Genomic DNA, 14,289 nt, shown 5'->3' with positions numbered 1-14,289 from the left:
TTAATTTTATTACGTTATGTTAATCACCGTACATTACATCATTAGTTTTTGATGTAGTGTTCTATGATTCATTGTTTGCGTATAACACCCAGTGCTCCATGCAGAACGTGCCCTCTTGAATACCCATCACCAGGCTAACCCATCCCCCCACCCCCCTCCCCTCTAGAACCCTCAGTTTGTTTCTCAGAGTCCATAGTCTCTCATGGTTCGTCTCCCCCTCCGATTCCCCCCTTCATTTTTCCCTTCCTACTATCTTCTTTTTTTTTGACATATAATGTGTTATTTGTTTCAGAGGTACAGGTCTGTGATTCAACAGTCCTACACAATTCACAGCACTCACCATAGCACATACCCTCCCAATGTCTTCCGATCTTATTTTTAAAAGAGCTAACATATTCAGATAAAACAGAAATTCTTTCTCATTCTTTCTGTTCCCTATCTCTACCCTCTGGTTGAGGTGTACCTTACTAATCCAGTTATTTACTTCTACTATGTATATATCTGTAAATAACATACAGTTCTGTATGTTTAACAATGTACATAAAGGGAATCATAACAACATAATTTTTTGCAACTTTTTTTTCTGTCAATATTCTGTTTCAAGGTTTATCCATGTTGATGGGCAGGGACAGAGATGACATTATTAATTCCTTTATGGTATTCTTTTGTATAAATATTCTGCTATTTTCCATCCCTCTATTGATGAACATGTCAATCGTTTGCAACATTGTGTTTTGAACAAATGCTTGTATCCCAAAAAACCTTGCAGGAGGTTTCCTTATGATATATTCCTTAAAAGGTTATACATATCTTCAACTTGATGATATCTTTCAAATTATTCTCCAAGGCAGCTGTACCAATTTACATACCAATTTACATGAATAATTCTGTTTCCCATATGCTCACTAATATGCAGTTATTACTAAACTTTAAAAAGTGCTAATCTACTGGGTGTGAACTGGTGTTACTTTCTTTCTTATTTTTCTCCTTCTTGGTGAAGCTGATCATCTTTCTAGCTTCATTTTTTTAAGTGTCCCTTCTGCCAAAATAATTCAGATCAACATTAAATCCAAATAAACTAAAGCTTTCTAAACCTTAGGTGAAAACAAAACAAACAAACAAAAACACATCACCAATGCTCTGTTCCCAACACTCAGATTCACCATATTTTTGGCCCTAAACATTTATGTCACCAGAAGCAATGTTAAAGACAATGTTTAGACAATAGTAAAGATCTGAGTTCTGAACTCCCTTTTGACCACCCTATCTGCCTAGTCAAACACTCCCAAGTGTTACAGATATTTCCTCATCATTCCTTGAATATCTGTATTATAGTAATCATTCCTTACAAATTAAAAACAAAGCCTAAAATAAATCATTTGGAAGTCAAAGATTCATCATTTCAAATGGAATAAATGCAAAAAAATCCATGCTAATACATTTTTCTCCTTCTCAAATTAGGAAAAAAACTTTCTAAGTCAGTGTACATACGTGGAAACAACCATCTGTGAATTGCATACATCAATATAAATTATAACAAATTTCTCTAGAATCATTGGCTAATACTTAGCATAAGCCTTTGCATGCCCTTTGGAAAAGATAAACTCCATCTCTAGGAATTTATCCTAGGGAAATAATCTGACAACCTTGCAAAGTTATATGTTAAGAATGATCACAAAGGCATATTTATTCAACACATTATCAAAATGCCCAATAACACGTAATTTATTAAACATGTCCTGATGCAAAACAACAATGTAATACTATAGCACCATTTAAAACAACTATATAAAATATTAGTTAATGGTATGAAAAGATATTCACAATAAACAAAATAAAAACAGGAGACTACAAAACCATACCCATTTGCTGTGTTTAAAAAAATGCATTAAAAAGGACTTAAGTAAATATTAACAATAGCTCTTTCTAGGTGGGGGGATTACAAGTGATTTTCCCCTTTAATGTGAATTTTCTAAATTTTATACATTTAACTTTTAGAATTAAAAAAAAGCCATTTTCAGGAAGTCAAAGATTCTAGGACTCTAGTAGGCAGCAGGTGGTTACCTCTTTTTCATCCCCAGCCAGACCCTCCGTGAGAGGAGCATAGAGGATCAGGTATCCTGATGCTCCAGGCACTGCATTCCATTTTGCCCTCAGACTGTTCTCAGTTACATCATATAGTTCAAGATCAGAAACCATGGGTAAAGCAACTGCAAGAGATATTTTTATTAATGTTCAGCCATTTATCAGTATGCTTGCCTATTTCAAAGTATCTAGGTGTTACTATCTACTAAGTAAACACAGTCTACTTTTCAAATAATATTCATCCTTAAATATGTTCACACAGTTATGCCAACCCCTCCCAGGAGGGCAAACATAGTGAATGTTTAAAAGCGTGAACAACAACTTCTAGTTTCTTATATATCACTACAGTGATGGGCATGTTTCTCTGGGAGCCAGTCAAGAGCAAGGAGACTATTCTGACCACTGTTTTATGGCCCTTGCCAGGCGTCTGCCATGAGGCAGCTTGACTAAATGACTAAACACAGTCATTGTGTCACTTAGTAAATGACAGAATGCGTGGCTGGGTGGGAACAAATATGTGAATGAATATATACCCATCCACGCAGAGACAAATGAGGAGACATGAATGAGTCGGTAGTTAAATTAGTTCATAATACATATTCACTAAATACTTGCTTCTTAAGTGAATACATATATTTTGTGTCCTTCACCACCAAGATTGCTCTCTCCTTATCAAAGCAGAGGTCTATAATATCCCTCTGAATATGCAGCACTTACAAACTGCAACTACAACATGGACCCATATCACATAGAGCACCACAACCATTGCCTAGGAATTGGATTCAGGGTGGCCATCAGTACAACCTGAGCAGAATTCCAACTTAAGAAAGGCCACCTAAGCAATGCTGTACAAGGTCAGACGTGGAGTAGAATTCAATACATACGTGTGGTTTCGGTTCCCCGTAAGCCTTCACTGGCCGTGTGAGCATATATTGCGAAGACTGCTATCTGATATTCAGTTAAAGACATTAAGCCTTTCAACACCGTGGAAGACACACTTCCATCCACCACCACCTAATTAAAGAACAGTTCGAGGAATGAGAGTATGGAATATCTGACATGCAGAATTGAAACCAAAGAGCAAAATATCTCTAGCAAGAACACATCATTCAATATTTTCTTATTTGTGCCACATCGTCTTTTCCACTGAGGCAGTCAATTCTCCTTGAATTCCTCTGGGAATTGATGCACCTTTTATGAAATATGTCCAAAAGTCCCTTATTAAGTTATATCTGATGGAGAGTGTCTTTCCCAGGCTAATTGTTATCTTAACCACCTCCACTTAAAATTGACATGTGATATTTTTCCATGGAGTTTCAGGAAGCATTTAACAGACTTATTAGTCATGAAAAAGATAGAAGTATTGGAAGCACTCTGACTTCTTTTTCAGTCCAGATGATTTAAATCTGCCTGATCTACTTCTTGAACACTTAAAAAAAATTAAAAATCTTGCCATAATATGGAAGAATACTGTGAAACATGCTGAGGTCAACCAAAGGTTAGAACAACAAAAGGTTTGCATTTCAAAAAAAAAAAAAAAAGAGGGGAGATTTCATCACATTTTAACATATTCCCTGTGATTGCTGTGTCAAAGGTAGGAAATGGGAAAAAATCCAATCAATCATCTCTCAATATGCGTTCTCTCCTGTGATGGCCAAACCATGAAAAAGGCCAGCCACAGATGCTTTATTATGGCTTCTCAGTTGCACTAATCTCCACCAATGTCCCGGAAATCCCAAACCTTGGAGGACTATATGACCACATAATTTGGAACACACAATCTTCAGTAAGGTAGACAATTCAGACCACTCCCAAAGTAGAAAGACTACATGAATAGCAAAAAGGGGTTCTGGCCATATAATGAACTACTGATTCCTTCTGCTTTAGAACTTAATAATTTTAAAAAGGAAAAAAGTCAAAATAAGTTGTGTTAGAAATGAACACATGACTCATTCTGAGGGTTACTGCATAGAGATGGGAGGAGAAAGTATGAATGCCATAACCTGAGAGATGGGAGAACAAAGTAGACACTTGGAAATATATTTCAGTCCAACAAATTTTAAATGTTTGTGACAGACTCCTTATCCATGCATTTCTGTCTTGTCCTCACTACCGTGGAAGACTTGAAAGAATGAAAATAATGGTTTGAAAATATCATCTCCTTATTACCTCCTCTGGTTTTCCACCCCTGGCAGGATAATACACGACTCTGTATTTTTCCACTTTTCCTGGGGCATGAGTCCAGTTAACCATAAAGCTTCTGGCAGTGACTTCAGAAGTAATCAGCTCTGTAGGCGGCCCAATGGTGGCAAGAGCTGAGGCTAAAGTATAGAAATACATTAAGTGAACCTCTTTCCCAAAATTAGTTCTCATAAGCCTAGGAAACTCCATTAGTCAGAAATGACTATTGGCTTTGTGCTATCTCTAAGATTTCATCTCTAGACAAATTGATTCAATTATTCATTCCTACATTTGTTCACTGAAACATTTAAGTGCCTATTACATACCAACCACTATGTTAGGTTCTGAGGATACAAACTTTTAATAAGAGAGTCCTTGACTCCAAAAAACTTTCTTAAAGACATTGCTATAGAATAATTAAAAAAACAAAAACAGAAACACAACACTGATTGAGCACATGTGAATCTAAAGGTACTCTCCTGAGCTCTTTAGAAGTATTATCTTAATTCTCAGTAGTTACTACTATTGTTCCCATTTTGTAGGTGAGAAAACCAAGGCACAATGAAGTTAAATAACTTGACCAAGTCTCACACTTAGTAAGTATAAGAGCTGAGATTGATACTTGAGTTTTTGATATAAGAGCCTGTGTTTTTAAGCATCAGGGGGTATAGTCTCTTTACAGAAGACTTCAATTCAACAAATGGCCAGTATCTAAAAGTAAAAAGAGGAGAAAAGACAACTAACATATACTGAATGCTCCCTATAAGCTAGACAGTATGTAAGCACTTTGTGTAGGTATAAATGACTCTATAAAATAGTTGGGACATGTAAAGTTCAAAGACCTTGAACTTTAGGATTTCTTATCCTTTAAGGACTTATCCAAAGCAACCTTAATAACCAACCATATTAATGAGAAAAAAAAAAACATAGTTACTGAATGCTTAACTTATGGCCAGGGACTATATTATATGCTCTATCAACAACCACAGGTAGAGTTTTTTTGTGGGAAAAAAATTAGTCTCTAAAGTAGTCACATTAAAAGCTCAGAGAAACATATTCAAGAAACTACTGCTTGGCTGTCAAACCTAGTCCCAAGAGATCTGGTCCAGAGAAAAAGGAATGATGGAAGAGATGTAGCCAATTAGAATCAATCCACACCCTGGATACAATGAAGGCAGGAAATAAAACCAAATTCTCAAAGGAAGATCTGGATATTACCCTCTCCTCAGATCACATCCCTGTAAACCAGATATAAACTGCAGACCAATGATATCATGAGGGACGAAGGTTAAAAAAATACATGATGGTTATACTTCCAGGAAGATAGAATTGATGTACTTTCCCCAATTACTGCTGCCAAGTACAACTAAAAATTCTGGAAACTATGTATTAAGACAAGCATAAGAAGACACTGAAAGAGAAGAAGTTATACGGGGGAGGAATTGCAGGACCTGAAGAATGATATAGTGGTGAATCCCCTGAGTTTTCCTTTCATCTCATATGTCCCAGACATGGAACTAAAGAATCCAGAATCTATTGATAAGATGACTGGACAGAAAAATTAGCAAGGATACAGAACTCAACAGGACCATCAACCAACGGGATCCAGTCAAACTTACAGAATATTGCACATGTCAATAGCAGAATACACATCCTTTTCAAGCACCCACAGGGCATGTATGTAGCAAGACAGACCATATCCTAGGCCAGAAAACAAACCTCAGAAAATTTAAAACAATAAAAATCACACAGAGTGTGTTCTCTAGTGACAGTGAAATCAAACTAGAAACCACTTGCAGAAAGGTAACAGAAAAACACCCAAACACTTTGAAATGATAAACAACCACTTCTAAATAATCAATGAGTCAAAGAGAACAGGTCAAAGAAGATCAAAAACTACTTTGAAATGAATAAAAATGAAAATACAACATATCAAAATTTGTAAGGCACAGCTAAAGCAGTGCTGAGAAGGAAAATTATAGCATTTCAATAATTAGAGAAAGAGGAAACATTGCAAATCAGTAATCCAAGTTCTCATCTCAACAATCTGGAAAAGTATGAGCAAGATAAACTCAAAACCAGTAAAAGAAAGAAAATAAGAAAAATAAGAGCAATTGTTAGATCTTCTTGTTGGATAGACCCTTTAAGAATGATATAGTGTCCTTCTGTGTCTCTAATTACAGACTTTAGTTTAAAATCTAATCTGTCTGATATAAGAATTGCTACCCCAGCTTTCTTTTGAGGTCCGCCAGCATGGAAGATGGATCTCCATCCCTTCACTTTCAGTCTGGATGTATCTTTAGGTTCAAAATGAGTCTCTTGTAGGCAGCATATGGATGGGTCCTGCTTTTTATCCAATCTGCAACCCTGTGCCATTTTATGGGAGCATTTAGGCCATTCACATTGAGAGTGATTATTGAAAGATATGAATTAACTGAGATGCCCTTCAACAGATGAATGGATAGAGAAGATGTGGTCCATATATACAATGGAATATTACTCAGCCATCAGAAAGGATGAATACCCAACTTGTACATCAACATGGATGGGGCTGGAGGAGATTATGCTAAGTGAAATAAGTCAAGCAGAGAAAGTCAATTATCATATGGTTTCCCTTATTTGTGGAACATAAGGAACAGCATGGAGGACATTAGGAGAAGGAAGGGAAAAATGGGGGGTGGTGGGAATTGGAGGGGGAGATGAACCATGAGTTCATCTGAGAAACAAACTGAGGGTTTTGGAGGGGAGGAGAGTGGGGGGGATGGGTTAGCCCAGTGATGGGTATTAAGGAGGGCACGTACTGCATGGAACACTGGGTGTTATATGAAAACAATGGATCGTGGATCACCACATCAAAAACTAATGATGAATTGTATGGTGACTAACATAACATAATAAAATTAAAACTTAAAAAATAAAAAAAATAAAAAATAAAACTGTCGGATCACTCTGGACACCACCTCATTTTTATTGTACACCAATGATACTTCAATTAAGAAAATTAATTAAATTAAAAAAATAAAAAATAAAACTGCTACCTCACAAAGAAAAAAAAAAAAGAGCAGAAATCAATGAAATTAAAAAGAGGAAAAATAAAGAAAATCAATGAAACCAAGAGCCAGTTCTTTGAAAAGGTTTTTTGTTTGTTTGTTTGTTTTGTTTTGTTTTAAGAACAAACCTCTAGCAAGGCTGAGAAAGAAAAAAGAGAGAGAGAGAAGATAATAATTACCAATATCGGGGAAAAAACCCAGAGACTATCACTACAGACCCTACAGACATCAAATGAATAATAAGGGAATAATACTATGAATAACTTTCCACACATATATTCTACAAATTCTATGGAATGAACCATTTCCATGAAAAGCAGAAAGTCTCATCCTAAGATGGGGAATAAGGCAAGGATGTTCACTCTCAACACTCTTATTCAACACAGGACAGGAAATTTTAGCCAGTGAAACAAGGCAAGAAAATAAACAGCACAGAGATCAAAAGCAAAGAAATAAAACTATCCCTATTTGCAAAGGATATGATTTATCACCTCCACAGAAAAATCCCTGAAAATCTAGAGGAAAAAAAATCCTAGAATTAGCAAATTCAAATAAGAAGGTCATAGGACACAAAATAAACATACAAAAATATAATTGTATCCATATATACTCACAATGAACATGTGGACACCAAAATAAAAAATAAAATATAACTAAAATTCCCCAAAATAAAATTAAATACAGAGATGTAAACAGAACAAAACCTGTATAGAACTTGTATCCTGAAAACTACAAAATGCTGAGGAAGAAATCAAAGGATATCTAAACCAATGGAGGAATTTACCATGTTCAAGGACTGGAAAAAATCCACACAGTAAGGATGTCAGTTCTCCCCATGTTAATATTTGATAATTGAGAATTGATTTAATGCAATTCCTAACAAAATCCCAACAAGATTTTTTGTAGAATAAAGCTTTCTCTAATATTTATATGGAAAGGTAAAGAAAGAAAAATAGAGAAAGCAATTTTCAAACAGAATAATCAAGTGGGAGAACTCCGTCCATCCAATCTCAAGACTTATATAGCTACAGGAAATCAAGCTTGTAGGATACTGGAAGAGGGTTAGACTCATAGACCCAACAGAACAGAACAGAGAATTCAGATATAAACTCACACAAATTTGCCCAACTGATCCTTGACAAAGGTGCCAAGCAATTCAATGGCAGAAATAGAGCATTTTCAGGAAGTAGTGCTTGAGAATTATACGTTGATAGGCGAAAAACCCAAAAGCCTTGATCTAAACTTCAAATCTACAAAAATTTAACCTGGATCATGGACTTAAATGTAAAACATAAAACTTTTAGAATAAAAATACAAAAGAAAATTTTTAGCATTTATGGCCAAAGAGTAGTTACTTAAGACTAGATACCAAAAGCAATAACCATAAAATACAAAATTGATAAATTGGACCTAATCAAAATTTAAAACTTTTGTTCTGCAAAAGACCTTGTTAAAAGGATGAAAAAACAAGGTACAGGTTGGGGGAAAATAGTAACAAACCACATATCTAACAAAGGATTAGTATCTAGAATATAAATGAAGAATTGTCAAAACTTAACAGTTAAAAACTAAACACACACACACACACACATTCATCTAATTAGAAAATTGGCAAAAGATATGAACAGCCTGAGAGCAAATACAGATGTAAAATAAGCATGCAAAAAAGATCCAATTTCATTAGCCATCACATTTTTTAAAAGATTTCTTTCTTTATTTATTTGAAGGAGAGAGAATGAGAGAGAGAGAGAGAAAGAGAGAGCACATGAGGGGGGGAGGGTCAGAGGGAGAAGCAGCCTCCCCGCTGAGCAGGGAGCCCGATGCGGGACTCGATCCCAGGACTCCAGGATCATGACCTGAGCCGAAGGCAGTCGCTTAACCAACTGAGCCACCCAGGCGCCCCCATTAGCCATTACATTAAAGCCACAATGAGATACCATTACACACATATCAGAATGCCTAAAATAAAATGTAGTAACAACAACAAATATTGGTGACCATGCACAGAAACAGAATCACTCATATATGGCTGGTGGGAATGTCGAATGCTGCAGCCTCCCTGGAAAACAGTGTGGCAGTTTCCTAACTAACACTAAGCTAAATTAAACATGCTGCTACAATATGATACAGCAATTGTGCACTCCAGGCACTATCCCAGTGAAATGAAAACTTACGTTCACACAAGAACCTATATGTGAACATTCATAGCAGATTTACTTGTAACGGCCCAAAATGAAAACAACTCAGATGTCTTCCTTTCTTTTTTTATAATTTTATTTTATTTTAATTCAATTAATTCACATATACTGTATTATTAGTTTCAGAGGAAGAATTCAGGGATTCATCAGTTGCATGTAACACCCAGTGTTCATTCTATCATGTGCCCTCCTTCATGCCCATCACCCAGTGACCACTTCCCCCCACCCTCACCCCTCCAGGGACCCCCAGTTTGTTTCCCATGGTTAAGAGTCTCTCATGCTTTGTCTCCCTCTCTGGTTTCATCTTATTTTTATTTTTCCCTTCCTTCCCCTATGTTCCTCTGTTTTGTTTCTGAAATTCCAATATGAGTGAAATCATGATAATTGTCTCCCTTCCCCTATGTTCCTCTGTTTGTTTCTGAAATTCCAATATGAGTGAAATCATATGATAATTGTCTTTCTCTGATTGACTTTCAGTGTGTCCACAGTTAAGCAGACTGTGGTTCGTCCATATCATGGAATACGACAGAACAGTAGAAAGGAAAGAGCTACTGATAAACGCAACAAGTAGGATGAATTGTCAGGAAATTATCCTGAATAAAAAGTCAGTCCCCAAAGAGGACATACCACATAATATTTTCAAAATGAAAACTATTTAGGGATGGAACACCAATCAGGGGTTGTCCGGGGTGAGGGAGAGGTTGTGGGAGGAATAAGTGAATGGGGCCATAAGAGGACAATGGGAATGATCTCTGTGGTGATGGAAGTGTTCTGTACTTTGGCTCTCAATTCCAATATCCTGCCTGGGATATTGTACTAGAGCTCTGGAATATCTCACCATCAAGGGGGACTTGGTAATAGATACACGATCTCTCTCGATCTTATTTCTTACAACTTTATATGAATGTACAATTACCTCAAATTCCAAAGTTTAGTTAAAAACAAACACTCATGATGGTCTAAATGCAACACCATGGAGAAAATGATCTAGTGGTTAAACTATTCCTCCCTCAGTGGGCTGTCACTACATTCCCTTTCTACTCTCATGACTCATGTCTTAGGGGAATAAAGGGCTCTATTTAGAAAGTCAACATGAAAAATGATAAGAATTTTCATAATCCACAATAGACTTTTGGGCAGAGTAATACCCACCTGCACAGAATGACTACCTTCTGTTGCTCCCCTTACCTTTGATCTCTCTGTCCTGTTCCTCCACCCGGGAGCACACAGTCCTCGTCAGGCTCTCCACAACTGTGTGCATCAGGTCAAATTCGGCAACATTGTAGACATGAGTGCTGTCTGGTTCAGAGGCGATCTCCTGCAGTTCGTTCTCATCTGCGTTTTTCACCCCTTGCATTGAGGACAACAGGGAGGGTCATGACATTCGTGCCCCATTTGAAAAACCAACCTCCGTGAGCCTGTCCTGAGCCCATCGTAACCCCCCCGGCAATCAAACATCTGCTACTTTAAAAAGGTGCATTTCACGTTAGACTGTTTTGTAAAAATCACCTTCGGCATAATTTTTAAATGATTACATCCTAATTTTGTTCAGCGTATCTTAACAGGACGATAATAACGTCTGTCTTGCATGAACAGTGCAGACGCAATAGTAATTAAACCAGCATTCTAAATATCAATACCTTAGGTTTCAATTTCTAGAAAATAAGTTTACTTAAATTAAGAGCCACTGTTAGAATAAAAATTATATATATAAAAGTATTGTTATTACTATTTATAGTATTATTATATGGCATTAAGAGACAGCGTGGGAAAAAAATTTTAACACATTCAAGTACAACTGGCTGACTAGTAACCACTGCAATTTTGCTAATGCAAATAGAGAAGCTCTGCTTCTCCCGCAAACTTTGTGGAATTCCATTGCTACAAGTCAAGCACAATGCTGGGTGTTTGGAATGCAGCAGGGAACAGAGGGAGACAGAAAATCCTCAGCTCCCATGCAACTTTCCCAGTCTATCTTAGCAGTGGATGCTAACACTTAGAGTGTACATGCTCTGCCCCAGGAACTGCGGTGCTTTATGTATATGAACACATTTCATCCCCACAATCAACCCTCGGAATTTGGTACTATTGTTGCTCTCATTGTAAGGTGTTGCACAGAAAGGTTAATTAACTTGCTCAAGGAAACACACCAGTAAGTGTACAGCTGGGATTCCCACCAAGTAGTCGAGATCTAAAGTCATATGCTCTTAACCACTGTATCATGCCACCTCTCAGAAGATCGTAAATTAAAATGAGTAAGTGAAAATATAAATAGAAAAGGAAGGCACAGGTTTGGGTTTTATGGGTGTGGAGGTAGATTTCTCTTCCCCAGGCTTCAGCAAACAAGGAGCCTTTCTTTATAAATCCGTCATTACAATCACCTAAAGGTTTTTTTGTGTTTTGTTTTTTTTTTTAAAGGTGCTGTGGAAGCAGGGAAGAGAGATTACCTAGGGCAACATGAATGACTTCTCAGATGCCTGGCTGTGCCATTTGATTTATCTTCCACCTTCGACATACTGAGTGACACAGTGTTAGTTGTCTGAACGATGTGCTCTAGGGGGTTATAAGATAATAAATACTAATGATTTCCAGGTAATTTCCAGAGAAAAAGTCCAAATTACATCTGTGAGTTCACTTAAAGTTTTGTTTAAAAACTTATCCATTCATTATCAACAAGACCACAGAATGGAAATTAAACACATAAATTAACCCCATTAGTTTATTGTCTAAAAAGACTTCCTCTGTTGGACAACAGGATAGTAAAATAAAAAATAAAAATTAGATACATTTCTCTGACGTTTCTTGCCTGAAGGACTTACACAAAAGCTTCTAAAATGTACAGTTGGATCTGTGTCCACAGGAACAAAAAGCACCGAGTACATGAAGGACAATGAACTTAATGTCAATAATGCTTTTGATGGGGCGCCTCGGTGGCTCAGATGGTTAAGCGTCTGCCTTCGGCTCAGGTCATGATCCCAGGGTCCTGGGATCGAGTCCCGCATCGGGGTCCCTGCTCCTTGGGAGCCTGCTTCTCCCTCTGCCATTCTCTCTCTCTCTCTCTCTCTCTCTCTCTCTCTGTCTCTCATGAATAAATAAATAAAATCTTTAAAAAAAAATAATGCTTTTGATGGCTTTTAAGTAAAACCAGCAAGTTTGTATTCATATATAATAATAGTCTAGGAAAAAAAAAAAAACAAACCTCTAACTACAATAAAAACAACAAAAAGTATATTCTAGGGAAGATAGCCCCAAATCTCTACCATCTCTCTCTTACCTTTCCAAACTAAATAGTTTGTTGCAAACAGCTTGGAAAAGAGAAGAAAAGGTCATCAGGACTTGGGAAGAATTTGTTCTGCAAGGATTTTGCCTTCCTTATCTCCGTGCCCTAGCACCCACCACAATGCCTGGCAGAGAGCATGTGAGCACAAACTTCTTGAATGGAACACTCTATAAACCACATTTTCAGTAGAAAATCTAGGAAGGGTTCGGGTGACTTGTTTCCTGTTTGGGGATTTTGTTTTGTTTTGGTTGGTCTCTACTAAGTAAAAGACTTCCCTGCTGCCAAAGAAACTGTAAATATTTTAATCGAGAGCAAAGTTGCATCACCTAAATGTTCTCCACTTATTCTGAATGTGTGCCACATGTATCCTTTTCCACAAGAACAATACATTATAAAGAGTTCCTCTCAAAGAAATAATACTGCCTATCTAGAACTTTATGCTTTCTAAATAGTTGCAGGACCTGAATTCCTTGAAAACGATAAACTGGTTTCTCCCTATACTACCGGAGAAGAGATTGCTATAAAGTGATACTAAAGAGAAAGTCCCGGAGCGCCTGGGTGGCTCAGTGGTTATGCATCAGACTCTTGGTTTCAACTCAGGTCACGATCTCAGGGTCATGATCTCAGGGTTGTGAGATCAAGCCCCGAGTCGGGCTCTGTGCTCAGCGGGGAGTCTATTTGAGATTCTCTCTCCCTCTTCTTCTGCCCCTTCCCCCTCTCTCTTCTCTCTCTCAAATAAATAAATACATCTTTACAAAAAAAAAGAGAGAGAGAGAGAGAGAGAGAGATAAAGTCTTCACTAATTAAAAGCTAACAAACATGTACCTAATCTTTGCATGCTACTTTATGCTTTTCACATTTTATGGACGGCATCTCATCCAGAGATCCTCACACTATAGAGTACATGAAAGTTACCACCACTTCCATCTTAAATGTAATGAAGTTGGGCTCAGGTCCCAAGACTGGCTATAACTAGAGTCAGGACTAGAAACAGTCCAGGTCTCCTGGCTTTCAATGAAGTGCCCTTTGCATTACACATTGTTTCAAGTGGTTGTGTGTCTGTGCCCATTATTGAAATAGGACCATGACAACACATACCTATGGCGAAGAGTTCTACACCAGATTCACGGAGGTTTCTAGATGGTGGAATAATATCATCTTGGGACTTTCCATCTGTGATTAAAATGCCAATTTTGGACACTCCGGTCCTTGCTCCTGCTTCTGGTTTAAAGCTATTTTCAAAAATGTAGTTCAAAGCAAGACCTGGGAGAAAACAAGAAAAAAATAAACACAAACCAATCACCTCTAATAAAAAGTCTTCCAATTCTGCAAAATTAAACCACAATATGAGTAACTTATTGACCTAAAAGTTTTTTTTTTATTAATTAAGATTAGAGCAGAGATCAATGAGGCCATCAAAAGGAATGAGATCTTGCCATTTGCAACGACGTGGATGGAACTGGAGGGTGTTATGCTGAGCGAAATAAGTCAATCA

General features: G+C 37.1%; 1 protein-coding gene across 5 annotated transcripts in view; it reads right to left on the bottom strand.

Moving 5' to 3' along the window:
- The window catches only part of COL14A1 (collagen type XIV alpha 1 chain), a 214,471-nt gene that overhangs the window by 134,916 nt on the left and 65,266 nt on the right, over positions 1-14,289 (bottom strand). For all 5 annotated transcript variants that reach the window (XM_073893159.1, XM_073893157.1, XM_073893158.1 and 2 more), the window contains 5 exons: positions 13,893-14,057; positions 10,703-10,864; positions 4,255-4,406; positions 2,970-3,099; positions 2,065-2,210 (listed from right to left, as the gene is read on the bottom strand). In XM_073893159.1, coding sequence (XP_073749260.1) covers positions 2,065-2,210; positions 2,970-3,099; positions 4,255-4,406; positions 10,703-10,864; positions 13,893-14,057 — 755 coding nt within the window. The remainder of the gene's footprint in view (positions 1-2,064; positions 2,211-2,969; positions 3,100-4,254; positions 4,407-10,702; positions 10,865-13,892; positions 14,058-14,289) is intronic.

The sequence above is a fragment of the Callorhinus ursinus genome, unplaced genomic scaffold (genome assembly GCF_003265705.2).
Source record: "Callorhinus ursinus isolate GAN/ISIS: 27379988/994484 unplaced genomic scaffold, GSC_fseal_2.0 scaffold5, whole genome shotgun sequence".
In the NCBI taxonomy this organism is placed as follows: Eukaryota; Metazoa; Chordata; class Mammalia; order Carnivora; family Otariidae; genus Callorhinus; species Callorhinus ursinus.
This window is presented reverse-complemented; position numbering and strand designations above follow the sequence as displayed.